The sequence below is a fragment of the Mustela nigripes genome, chromosome 7, assembly GCF_022355385.1.
Source record: "Mustela nigripes isolate SB6536 chromosome 7, MUSNIG.SB6536, whole genome shotgun sequence".
In the NCBI taxonomy this organism is placed as follows: Eukaryota; Metazoa; Chordata; class Mammalia; order Carnivora; family Mustelidae; genus Mustela; species Mustela nigripes.
Window position 1 is genome coordinate 95,991,759 of NC_081563.1, and position 13,770 is coordinate 96,005,528.

Sequence of the window (13,770 nt, forward strand, 5' to 3'; positions counted from 1 at the left end):
CTCCTTTCAGATTAAAATATGTCAAGATCTCATTGCCATGTTTGAGCAAGGTAAGACTGAGGCTTGGGATTTGCCCAGCCACTGTGCTGTCGGGTAGGGGTGCATGAATTCACTAACCCGCCTCCATCCAGGGCTAACCCCGTGCTGAAATGTCCCCTCGAGTGCCTGCTGCCTCCCACCTTCCCTCCCGAGGGGCCCTGCCCACACTCCTGCCCCTGCATGTCTGTGCTGCCCGGGGAAACCCAGCCTCGCCTTTCTTCTGCCCGTGCGCTCTGCGGGGAATCCGACACCAACACCTGCCATCCCAGAAAATGTCTTTGTCACCCGCCCTTTTGTGTGCGGGGCCACGGGGAGCCCGTGGACCAAGGGGCCGCCCTCTTTTTTGTTGCCCAAGCCAGGAGGAGCAGGATGTTGAGATGGGCTGATAAGATGTGGCACGTGCTGGGCCGGCCTTTGACCGCTTGCCTTAATGGGCGCCTCCGAGGCCTCCGTGCAGGGAGGGCAGGTTGTCTGGGGGGCTGTTGAATGGAACAGCTGGGGGAGGAAGAAGACAAAAGCTGGGGGAACACAGAGGGTGGAGAACCGGGGATGGGCTGCAGTTGAGGACCCAGAGGGCAGGCTGGCGGCAGCAGGTGTGACCTCCGTGGGCTTCTCCTTTCTGCCCTGGCTTTGAGGTCCAGGCCCGTCCGGGTGCCACCTTGTAGCAGTGCTGGCCGGAGGCAGCCGGGGCTGCACCAACTCGTGGGCTCACAGGTGGAAGAGAGACCAGATGGTGATGATGTTCACAATAATACGGGAGGACACCAGTGAGCTGTCATTTATTAACCGTGTCATCACAGAGGAACGCATGGCACAGATGCCCATCACCATCTCAGGAGCTACGCAGATGGAATGTTAGCATCTAGACTTGTGGGTTCATCCACAGCATCACCCTCCTCCACCTGCAGAGCAGACGAGCAGTCCCTGCCACAGCGAGCCGACCCTACCGCCCAGCAGCCCTTTCTTGTGCCCTCAGCTGCAGCTTTGGCTCAGTCCCAGAACTGTTCCAAACCAGGCCCACTGGCTTGAGCTCCCAGAGGCAATGTGCCCCCACCAACCCCAGTGCTCGTGGTGGGTGGAGGAGAGTGGGGCTATCCAGTGCTCTCCAGAGTGGGGGCCTCCTGCAGAAGTCTTTATGGGCTGGGACCCCATATGCATGCGTCCTCTCCCGCTCCTACTACAGAGCAGCCAAGTGGGGCTTGAGTGCCCTTGGAACAGACCCCCGGCTTCCAGCAGGAGGAAAGGGCCGAACAGAGTGGAGCGGCTGCCGGCAGCTTGCGAGTGGAATTACCTCCTTTGTGGACCACCAACCCATTCCCCAGCTGCCGCCTCCCCATCAATCACGGGGTGCAGTGGGCACGGCAGGAGCCATCACAGGCTGGGGATGTGCCAGAGTGGGGAAGAAGGGGACTGGAGGAATGCAAGGGCACTGCCACGCAGTCTCTGGCTCTGGGGGGGGCTCGGCTTTCGTTGCGGGGAGGGGGGGTGGTGGTGGTGTTCGTTTTGCAGAACTTCATGCATTCCTCAAAGTCCGCTGCCTGCCTGCCGTCCCTCTGTCTACCTGCTGTCCGTCTGTCTGCCTGCCATCCTGCCCCACTGCTGGAAAGCAGCATGCAACACCCCCCCTTTGCCCTCCCCAACTGGGGGTGTTCGATATTTCCTTCCCATCTACAATTACTCTTTCATTTAATATCATAGCTTTGAACATCATTTCATCTTTTTCATTTGCTAGCTTTTTATTTTCTTTTTCCTTCCCTCTCTCCCAATCGATCTGATTACAATACTGGGTAGAGTGGCTCCTAGTGAGAAATGCAAAATCTTAGACAATTCAAAGTGAAAGTGTTTCAAAATGGAACATCATCTAGGATTGAATCAGGTTTGTTCACCCCTGTGTCCAGAGGGGACAGAGAGAGAGAGACCTTTTACCAATGCCATCTCTGTCATGGAGGTCGGTATAGCTGTACTGCCTTTGTCAAAAGCAGCCTGTTTTTTAAAAGATGAGAACCCCAGACATTTCCTCTCTCTGCCCGGCCTTACAGGGACCAGACTGGCAGTCAAGAGATGGTAGAGCTGGGGCACCTGGGTGGCTCAGTGGGTTAAGCCGCTGCCTTCGGCTCAGGTCATGATCTCAGGGTCCTGGGACCGAGTCCCGCATCGGGCTTTCTGGCTCAGCAGGGAGCCTGCTTCCTCCTCTCTCTCTCTCTGCCTGCCTCTCTGCCTACTTGTGATCTCTCGCTGTCAAATAAATAAATAAAATCTTAAAAAAAAAAAAAAAAAGAGATAGTAGAGCCACCCCCCTCCACGGTGGGCATCTTAAGGCGCTGGAATTGGGAACCCACTAGGGAAGGCCATCTTCTCAGGCCCAAGCATGTTTGTGGGTATTGATTTCAGAGGCTCTTCCTAGAAACAATAAGGTAAGGTCAGAAAATGAGAAAAGATGTTGTCTGTGAATAAGACAACTTACATCAATTAATCGCAAATGCCAATAATAATAAAAATTTCAAAGGCCAAACCCCTGGAAGTAAAGCATGCTGGGAGGAGGACAGAAAGCCTGCTTCTGGGGTTTGTTTGGAGCCCGGAAGCTTGGGGTATAACACAGCCAGCTTAAAAATAGCTTGCGGGGGAAGAGGGGTGATGAAACAGAGCCTCTCCCTCACAGCCTGGCCCCGGGGGAGACCAGACTCTAGCAGCAACTGGGGCTGGGTGTTGCAGCAGGCTTTCCTGGATTCCTCTGAGCACCCTCGCAGCTGCCCTGGGGAGGGGGAAAGGTGCAGACACGCTCGCTTGGATTCTACTCCTCTTCCCTCTAGTGTTAAATAGCGCTATGCTCATCTGGACCCATTCTGGCAAGCAATTTGGTCCTGAGCCCTCTCTCAGACCCTTTGGGGAAGAATCCAGTTATAACTCATCAGGTGAATATCACTATGTAAATGCACGTAAATAATAACACAGGCAGGGGTCCCTGAAGCTGTCCATCAAGTTGTCCTGGCTTCTTCATGGACTCTGTCTGGGCCATGCTGCTGCCTCCCTGGCTCCTCTTCCCCTTACTGCAATGAGGGGCTTTTTCTCTTCATTCTTCGCTTGTGGATGGGATGGTGAGGCCAGGTGAATTTCAGGAAGACTCATAGCTTGGTTCTGCTGCCCGAGAGTCTAGAGTAAAGATCCGGAGGACAGACATTCACGTGTTGATTCACTCAGCAAACATCTCTGCCCCAGTGACAAAGGGAGATCATCAAAGCCTTTCTGAGGAAGTGGTGCCATGTGTCCTGAGGACCACAGGTTCTTCTTGGATCTGTGCCCTCAGGGCCTCTCCTGGTGCCGTGACTTGGCTTTTCTCTGCTTCCCTTGCAGGACCCTGGCCGCCAGCCTGAGTGCCTACTCATGGCACCTCTTGGCAAGGAGGAGATCAATGAGACGCCCCCTTCCCCCACCCCGAACCCCCAAACACAGAGACTCCGGGAAACATGACTGCTCTGCCGGTGTCCTCGACACATCTTCCCATTAACAAGCATCCGAAATTAAAGGGGAACCCCACCAGAATGCCGCAGGCTGGATTTTCTCACCGGGCCGTGTCGTCTTGCCCTAGAACCTCACGAAACTTGAGCTTCCAAAGAAGAAGAGGGGAAGGTCGCCAACAACCAGAGACAGACCCACTCTCGTGGGCATTGATGCCACTGCTCCTGGCTGGGATGACAGGAGAAGATTCTGGGCTTTAGGGAAGGGGTGGAGAGCAACTGGTTTCTATACCCCGAGTTGTTTATAAACCCAAGCAAGATTCACAGAAGGGCTGGCAAAACAGCTGTTAAACTGAGGAATTTTCTCTGCATTGATTTCACTAGGTCTTAATGTTAGGATTTATGGTTTACTCAAAAATTTCATCATCATGGAAATTGGCTTTCCCTAGGGTCTTTGGCCCAGGAGAAGTTTTATCTGAGTTGCTGAGTGTTTTCCACCTGGTGCCTGATGCCCACTAACTGGGAAGAGGTTTTTCCAGCCATCCTGGAGGAAACAGGGTCCTATCCCTATGAAAGCACCTGTAGGTCAGGAAGCTTCCAGGGCCCAGCTCAGCACAGCCCCCACATCAACACACAGGAGCACACCAACACAGAAGCTAGTTTGAGACAGTCCCCCCCACCCTTGTGATGTCCCTCTGCCTCCAGAAGCTTTGCCCTGCAGTTGTGCTCTCCTGTCCACTGCTGGGGGAGGGCCATGGCACAAATGGGGGCTTTCTACCCCTTTGATTCCAAGAAAGGCATGTTGAATCTGTTTAAAAAGAAGAAAAAGAAATGAAAAGCTCGAACTTCCAGCTGTGCTTGGCCAGCATCCTTGCTGGGTGTCTGAGGGTGTCAGTGACAGGAACTTCAGTTAGGAAGAGCTCTCTGGCCCTCTGCCTCTCACCTAGGCCTGCAGCCCATCTCCAGAAGGGATGGGTGGGCAGCACATAGAACACAGGCACTAGGAACCCAAGAAAGATCGGTCCCTGAAAGGGTGCTTCCCTGCCTCCCTTAACCCTCTGCCTCTCTGCTCTGTGCCCACTTATGTGTCCCCCCTGGCAGCTTTGGTCCCCTTCCTGGTGAGTCCGCTGAGCCCTCTCAGTCCATCAGAGTGGCCGTTTTTACTGACCAGTCACTTCTTTCCATCCGCCGTTGCGTTGTTTTGGCTGGTACCTGACCCTTGCTGGAGAGAAACAAGCAGACCCAGGAGCCAGGCTTGCTTACGGGACAATTGAGGAAGGATCGAGAAATTCCTAGGGAAGGATAGACCTTCTAAGTCTAGAGAGAACTTGTTTTTCAGCTTTAGAGAGGACTGCAGGTAGGGCATGAGGCCCAGGCTCACAGACAGTGTCTTGGAGGTTACCCGAACCTGAAAGAAAGAGAAGTAAGCCTTAGTCACTTTGGGCTGTTCGGTAAATGGGCCCAGTTGGTTGGCTCACTGGGGGCTTCGTGGCATGAAGCCACGAATGTCACAGCATTTTCTGTTGTGTCAGCAAATGCCACGATTCTTATCTTCTCCAACCCTGCCCCAGCTACCCACCGCTATCTTTTTAATAATTTGGACTTTCGGGTCTGCACAGTTTGTCCGCTGTCGCTCAGACTCCAGACTCGTGTTGAGTTGCTCCACTGGATATTTACAAAGTGCCCAGACCTCATTCCTGTAGGGGAGCACATCACCCGTACCTGGGCTCCAGAATCCCAGGCAGGCTCTGACAGCCAGTAGCTTCTGGGAGGACATTTCATTTCCAGGCTCTAGAAATCCCCTGTGGCAGAAGTCGCACTGAACTTCCCTATTTCATGATTCCATTTTATCTCTCAGAACCAGTCCTCCTATCCTGCAAATGGGAAATTAAGTTGTAGGCAGCAAATACCTAGACCTTTCCTGTCATTCCTACTGATTTTAACATCCCTAAGACCCACGGTTTGGGGACTGGAGCTGCTTCTGAGCCTACTGCTGTCAGCAGCAGCATTGGTGTGGAATAGGGAAACAGGAAACCTAGCAGCCAGGTTTGCTTACAATCACGTGGACCTGAATCATTTTTGTTATTTGGGGTGGAAAATTGAGATGATCAAGTTCTTTTTTTTTTTTTTTTCTTCACTTAGAAAAGCAAATATTGTGCTTTTTGCAATAAATGCCTTTCCAGCAAAATAATGGAGGGTCACTCATCCAGCGGGGACCCACCTGAGTCCCAGTGCTGACTCGTCACATTAGTAGGTCAGCCATCTGTGAGCAAAAGTGGCCCTAATCAGCCCCAAATGGGTAAGATTTGCTGGATCTTGGGCAGGGCCAAGCCTGTCCCCCCACTTCTCTTCACACTGATCTCTGCACACACTGATTTCCGTCCAAAGCAAAGCTGATGTCCCATAGCCTTACTAAGAAGGTTTTTGTACTTTAAAAAAACAAAACGATGACTTCTTAAAAATAGTAAAATCTGAAGTAGTAGACAGTAGTAAGGAAATTTCGCTTGGGTAAGTGACTGTCATGGTGTCTTCATGCAGTGACGGCTGCAGTTTGCTAAAAGCCAAGGGAGGAAGGGGAGGCAAGTCTTGTCTTCACAAGAGGGACTGACGGACGGGACCCCCAGCCTTCTGAACAAGAGATCACTCAGATCCACAGACCATGCAAATCACGTCTTCCTGACCTTCCTCCCAGTGTGGCAGCCTGCACTTCCCTTCCAGGTCCGTCTGTATCGTCTGGAAGCTGGAGCTCAACTTACTGTGACGTCTCACATGGGACTGCGTCGTGTCTGTATCTACTGGAGGGAAATTCGACATGAAACAACCACTGTTCTAGCTGCACTCAGTACCTGTGTATGATATACACATTAAGTGAATGTTTTCTTAGGAGTTCAGGTCGACAACATTTAGTTTATGTAAATAAGAAAGAGAAACCGATAAATATGGGGAATTAAGTTATAGGATGTCATTTGCTCTTTATTTTGCTCTCTCTTATTTAATTGCCTCATGCCCCACATCTGGGTTTAGGCCTCGGTGGGCTGGACCCCTTCATACAGTCCGCCCTTGCAGGCGTGTGCCTACCCGGAAAAGCACACAGCTCCGCTGATGACTGCCGCTCGACTCTCCAGTCTACCCACCTCTCTTTCATTCTGATTTACTGTGATGATTTAATAAAGTAGAAACACAGCACTTAGGTGCATGTTTCTTTCGTTTTCATTATAGTTTCTAGGAAAATAAAGTTTATCCTGGCATCTCACAAAAGATGGCTTGTGTTCTGTTTTATCAGAGTTGCTCAAAAGCCTTTTTTTTTTTCCAAACCAAAACTTAATTATGTATCCAAAATGGTAGCCAGTACCACTCCGGGGAAATTTACAAATGTGTTTACGTAAAGTCAGTAGGGAATCCCCAGCCCTGATGAGCAAGAGGCTGACTTTGAGTGTTTGTCTTTGTGAGTAAGTGGTGATAAATGGTAATACCAATCCCTGTTGGTGTGGTTGAGGCCCCATTGATGGCCCTGTCTCACCTCTCCAACCGTCACGTTTCAACAGCCTGGCCAGATGGTCTCCACCAGCGTCTTAGGCTAGTCCATGCTCTGGGCACTGGGGTACTTCCAACATATTGGACAGTCGAGCTACCTAAAAATCAACCATTGGTCCATTTCACAAATAGTTATTGAGTCCGTAACACAAGACATTTCAGGGACCTCAAAAAGGGTCCAGGTTCCTTCCCAGGAGCGAGGAAGAGCCTGAACTGATGTGGCCTTTTAAAGCCTTGGACTGGTAGGAAGTGCTTGTACCACTTGGTTCCTCATAGAACACAACTTGATGCAATCTGAGAGCTCTGTTTTCTAGAAGCCATGGTTACCAGCCTTGTTGTGCACAAGAATCATTCAGGAAGCTTCATAGGTATTTCCGTCTGGTCTACCATGTCTGGATAGAACCTCAGTATCTAATTTTTAAAGTCTCCCTTGCCTTCTCAAGGACCTTGACCTACATATAGATGTGGATTGAGACACTGAACCAACACCATTGTGATGCTTTGGGCAGCCCGTACTCCCCATCCCGCACAGGTACCCTGGAGTGAAGGGAACAAGAGCAAAGAGCCCCTGAGGAACTAACTGCTCAGTGTAGTGTCCCGCCCTTCCTAATGATCCCACTTCGTAGATGGCCCCATCCCTCCAGGATAATTTATGGATTCTTTTCAGATCTAGAAATAGTCATTTGAATTTCACAGGATAGTGTTATGGAAGTCTCACAAAACAGTTTATTGTCCTATTTATAACAAAAAGACGGGGGAGGCGTTGGGGAGGGTATCCTAGTCATCATACTTCCAGTCATTCTCAAAAATTGCTCATCAAATCTTAGACCAAATTATGCAAGACCTTCAGCAGAATTTCAAAAAGAATCCAAATTCCAATTGTTCCAAAAGGACCATTGCTACAAGTAATGTTTTCCTCGACCTTTCTTGGCTTTTGCCAGATGCCTAAAGAAAGAGTAACTTAAAGGTACACCCTGGCCAATAAAATACTCCATTACTGGAAAAATGCCTTGTTTTTTACTTTTGCTGCAGAGTATCCCTCAGCAATAAGACTCGGACATTTATTTGTTCACATGTGTACACATTTGAGCTAGTGTTATAGTCTTGTGTCTGTGTATAATCTAAATTGAGTCCCCTTTGATTTATTAAACAGTTTATGTCAAGGGGAACTATTATCATTTACCTTCTGTAAATGGAAATGGTTTTAACTGCATTTCATTTTTCAAATCAAAAAGCTAAGGTCAGGGAGATGGAACACACTGTAAACGTCATCCCTGTGTATCTGGTCTACCAGGATTATCGGCTAGACTGTCAAGCGTGGGCTCCAACCACCTCCTTCTGTGGCTACTGAAACTGAGGACCAAAGATGGCTCCCTGGGGCTCACACAGCTGGAAAGTGGAGCTCCAAGAAGGAGCTAGGTTTCCTAGGCCATTTTTTTTTTTACCACACCTCTGATCAGCAGCAATCACAGATCTTCATTGGTGCACAGACTATTAGTAGTTTCCATGTTCCTTCTGGTCCCTGTGAAAGTTTTCCTGGGGCCAACTCAGGAGCCACCCTGACCTTTCTCTCACTTGGATCAGGCACAACAGTGACCAGCATTTTCCAGCATCGGAGAGCTTGTTTTACTGGGATACTCCCAAAGGGCAAAAAAAGATGATGCTATTACTGGCCTTTCTCTATTACTCTGAAAACCTTTGGGGTTTTGCTCATATCTTCAGATCTGAAACACAGATGATGGCAAAGAACCAGAAACAAGAACAGATAGGTCATTACACGGTGATTTGTGCCACACTCTAGAAGGTCCCACTGCATTCTATACACAGAGATCCGCAGCATGATTGAGCTCTTGCCACAGTTTGGTCACAATATCCTGTTTGTTGTTTCCGAGAAAAGGTTTATGTTTGAGGAGTTAAGAAGGTAAAGACATCAATGTCATTACATGCCCCAAAAGATGGCCCTTGAGCAAAGCAAAAAGAAACTGGCTCCTAAAACTGAGGTCAGAGTCTCCCTGCCCACTGCCTACTGCAGCTTAAACCACATCCTCACCCCAGACAACAAGCCCTGCTGACGGCCCCAGAAATCAGGGGCATTTTAAACAAGAGCACCACCCTCTCGGTCCCAAATAGGCTCTCAGATGTGCCCTCCAAAAACAGCCGATGACAACCACCAAAACAGCAGGAACTCTGAAATGATGCTCTTTCTGGGTGATATAAAAGAATTTTCTGGAACTGGAGATTGCTTCTTTTTTAATTGTTATCATTTTAAATTAAAAGTACTTGGAATACCCAAGTCTCTACCATCCTAAATGAAATTAGATAAGCTGAAGGGGGTGAGAATATGTAACAGGCTGCCACGTTTAGAAATACTTGTCTGGAAGATTTTGCCTCTTAAAGCACAAATGAGAAATCAGGGGTCCCAGTTAGCATCCTCCCTTTTGTACCATGTCTGACAAGAAAAACACCGACTAGATGTTCGGTTTTGGTTTGGGGTTTTTTTGTTTTTGTTTTTCGTACATTCATACCAAGATATTCCTGCCTTATATATCAGAGGACATTGTGTCTGTAATCAAAAATTCTATTCAAAACATTATTTGGGGAAATAAAGAATAAATGAATAAATTCTCTCAGGATAAGAGTTCTCTTCCAGTTCCCTGTGTCCAGGTGTGATTTTTAATCTCCCACTTCTATTTACCACCTATCCCTCCAGCAAAATGCTTGTTGAGTTTGACGGAGGATATTCTACATAAAGAGGTCACACTTGTCAGCTTCCACCTTGACGTGGGGTCCTGGGGGTCTGAAAATTGGAGTGTGCCTCTCACCGAGGGTGTGAAGTGGGAAGGGGCTTGCTATTATAGCTCCTGAAAGGATCTTTTTGACTTCAGAAAATAGCCTGGCGAAGAAAAGCTTTTTTTTTTTTTTTTTTCACATGAATACGCAGGGACTGCATTAGGCTCCTGAGATGGTGGAGGTGAGTACTTTTGATCAATATTCCCTGAGAAATGGCCGCTGGGCTAAGTGCAGGCAGAAGGCCTCAATAACAGATCTCCCTCCTGCCAAGCCTACAGAGCACTGGCCGCAAATCGGCCGTGAACAGTTCGAACCAGCCAGGGCTGCACATTAATGGTCTCATCTTCTCCTCCTTTTACAAAATGTCACCCCATTTCTTCTTCCATGTTGATGGCCGATTATGGGTGCGCTAGAAACAGTTATTTCTACAGCCTGCCTTCAGAGAAATCTGGGCATCTTCACTTTAAGGAACCAGGAAAAGGCCACCTTGGAGCTGTTTCTACTTGAAGAGGAGGGCAGGATGCCGGTAAGAAACCTCAGATCAGGGAAGATGTATGCACTAACCACCTATGAGAGTTTAACAAAATGGCAAAAGTACAGATTTGTATTTTACACCGCGTATTTCTATATATGTTTTCCTTCAAAAACTAATGATCTGTCTTCTTTCTAACCCCCCCCCCATCTAGTCGACAAGCAGATACTCTCCAGAATAATGCAAACACACATGAAGATAACAGGGCTTTCTTATGTACAGAAGAAGCACCATACAATACATGCCATTCTAACTTCTTTAAACTTTGCAATATGTCATGGGCACCTGTCCTCCTAATTTATCCTTTTTAAGTGGTGCGTATTATTCCTCCAAACAGAAGTACCTTTCTTAACCCATCTGTAGGCATTCAGGTGGTTTCCAATGTCTGTTATAACAGATGTGCCTGCAGCAAACACTATCCCACGTAAAGCCTGGCATACCATTGCTTTTCATTCTAGAACACAAATTCCCAACAGTGAAATTACTGACTCAGAAAGTTTATGTCATTTTAGCCCTCACAGACTATTTGATTGTTCTAGAATTCTATAAAGTCAGTTTTGGAGTTGTATATTTAAAGGGGGGGCAGGGAAGGGGGGCAGCACCTGGTGGCTCAGTTGGTTGAGTGTCTGCCTTCAGCTCAGGTCATAATTTCAGGGTCCTGGGATCGAGCCTTGCTTTGAGCTCCCTGCTCAGAGGGGAGTCTGCTTCTCCCTCTCCATCTGCCCTTCTGCCCTGCTCATGCTCTCTGTCTCTGTCTCTTTCTCTCTCAAATAAATAAATAAAATCTTAAAACAAAACAAAACATGAAGTTAGAATCTATGTCTTCCCATGTTTGGGGACTCATTAAATTACCTATCAGCTTCAGAAAAGGAAAAATATTTTAAAGAGGGGCATCCACGCAAAAGGTAGAATTTCAGCCACACTAAAATGAGATATTTGTTGGGGGGAGACTGAGGCCTCCGGCTGTGCACTCTCAAGGTGGCCTGGAGTCCCTGAGCGCCAACCATTCTGACTCTTGCTTCCCCACCTGTGTATTAGGATAATAATATTGATCGTGGTGACCAGCATCAAAGATGGCCCCAGTGATCATAGCCTCCAGGCCTCCATACCGCTGTGTAGTCCCTGCCACACCGATTCAGAGATGACTGATGTGGCCCCTTAGAGGATACAGCAGAAGTGATGGGGTGGCTTCTGATATTAGGTTGTAAAGGTAATGCAGCTCCCACCGTGGCCCCTTGGATGGCTTGCTCTGGGGACAGTCAGGCACCAGGCAGTGAGGACACCCAAGCGGTGCTATGGACATGGACAGCCGTGGGAGGGAGTCATTCCAGAAGAGGGTCCTCGGGCCCCAGTCAATCCTGCATGGGACCGCAGCTCCAGCTGACATGGAACCATCCTTCCATGAGGGAGCCCAAGCCAGAGTCCTCCGCCAGGTTGCTTCGGAATTCCTGATGCACGGAAACAACCTAATGTAGCAAATGACTACTGTCCTTCTAAGCTACCAAGTTTGGGGATGATTTGTCACTACATGGTCATGATAATTGACCTAATGGTTGTCTGAAGATGAGGGGAAGACAACACGCAGAAGACACATGCAGACAATGGCGCATTCTAATGGCGCTTTCAGCAGCACAATGGCGAAGAAGATGGGTGAAGACCCTTTTCCTCCAGACCCTGACCACATCAATTTACATCACTATATTGTACACCTGAAACGACTGTAACACCTCTGTTAACTACAGAGTCTCCTCTGTTCTCCCCAGGGCTTGCACACAGATGTTCTGAGGCTGGAGGGAGCAGGCATCAGCTCCGGGTCCATAGTCAGTGCTGACTGTCAGCAGGACCCCTACAACGTGGCCTCTGTGTGCAGCTTTGGCTTCCCCACAGCACGGAGATGAGCTCCCCAAGAAAGACCCAGGTGGAAGCCACATGGCCTTTGCTAACCTGGTCTCAGAAGTCACACAGTGTCCCTTCCACTGCATTCTATTTGAAGAGCAGTCACAAAGGGCATTCAGTTTCAAGGGAGGGTCACAGACGCCACCGCTCAACACAAGGCACGTCAGAGAGTTTGCAGAAATGTTCTAAAACTTGCACCACATGGCATTAACATTATAGGACATTTAGAATCAGTATTCTCTCACATCCTGTGGGGGGATCTAATAGACATCAAAGAACTCAAAATAACAAGAATGAGTTCTTATAAGCACTTGACCTAAATAACTCGGTCGCCACAACAGCCTTGGGTGGCACCTCGTGGCAGACAGCTAAATGCATTTTGGTGAGCTGAAGTAGATAAAGAGCTTACTAAATGCTCTTGGCTACCTTAAAGGGTCCAAGAGGGCCACATAAAAGGCTTTGGGGCAAAAAGAGCCAGGAGCAACACACCAGTCACCGTGCCAGACAAGTCCAGCTGCAGCTGGCACTCACCACCTCTGAGAGACAGATGTTCTCCACGTCTCTCACCTGTGCCAACTGCACCTGGTGCACCTCCTTCCTGTCTCTTGTCTGCATCCATATCTCACGGGAACTGGTTAGCGGTTGAACCCCTCTACCCCACGCTGTGAGGGGGACCTTATTGGAAGATGATGATCAGTTCCATTTTCTTCCAGCAGAGTCTAGCTGCAAGGGAGTCTGGAGAAAATGATTTCTGGGTCCTGCTTTGGGGAAGCAGGACTCATGGAATGGGAAATTATCCAAACAGAGGAAGAGTGTTCAAAAGGTACAGGGTTTGCAGAAAGAGTGATCAATGTCCAGTATGAGTGGGTCCTACTCTTTCTTCCTTGCATCAGTGAGAAAATGGGTAGAGAGATTAACTCGCCCAAGGCCACATGGTTCTTAAATAGTGGAGACAAGATGATGACAGCAGGCATTGGTGCTCTGAGCCCTGGCACCTGACTGCCACGGCATGCTGGAGAACAAACAAGGTCCCGTTGCTCGTGAATTTGTGAAATCCCATCCTAGGGGGAGGATAAAAGGAGACTACTGGTCTCAACAGAATCCATTACTTGGAAATTACTTTATTTTAGAGGCACAACATTAAATTTTTTATTGACAACTTTTCTTCAAAGTGACTCGGCTGTGAGCCTCAGACTGGGAGTTTGGGACTGGCCCCTTTTCTTCTCAGCATTGGCTGCCCTTGGTTGAGGCTGAGCAGGAAGTGCTTAACAACGCGTGCTCAGGGATTTTTCCTTCTCTCACTCTTGCCGGTTGCCATGGTTCTGGGAAGGTCTGTTAACTTGCTGGCAGGTGTGGAGCTGTGTTTTCCACAACCAAGTGCTTTTAGAACCAAAGTAAAAGGTAGAGAATGGACAGAAGGCACGTGGGCGTGCTAGCCCCAACTGATGTCTTCACTGTGGTGCTGCCTAAAACTCCATTCATTGTTCACCATGAATTTAAACATGTCTCCCTCTTGAGGTTCGC

General features: G+C 48.6%; 1 protein-coding gene across 4 annotated transcripts in view; it reads left to right on the forward strand.

Moving 5' to 3' along the window:
- RALGAPA2 (Ral GTPase activating protein catalytic subunit alpha 2) overlaps nt 1-6,752 on the forward strand; it is a 319,809-nt gene extending 313,057 nt beyond the window's left edge. For all 4 annotated transcript variants that reach the window (XM_059406444.1, XM_059406445.1, XM_059406447.1 and 1 more), the window contains 2 exons: nt 11-50; nt 3,391-6,752. In XM_059406444.1, the coding sequence (XP_059262427.1) occupies nt 11-15 (5 nt within the window). In that variant the 3' untranslated portion in view covers nt 16-50; nt 3,391-6,752. The remainder of the gene's footprint in view (nt 1-10; nt 51-3,390) is intronic.
- Nucleotides 6,753-13,770: the final 7,018 nt, after the last annotated feature.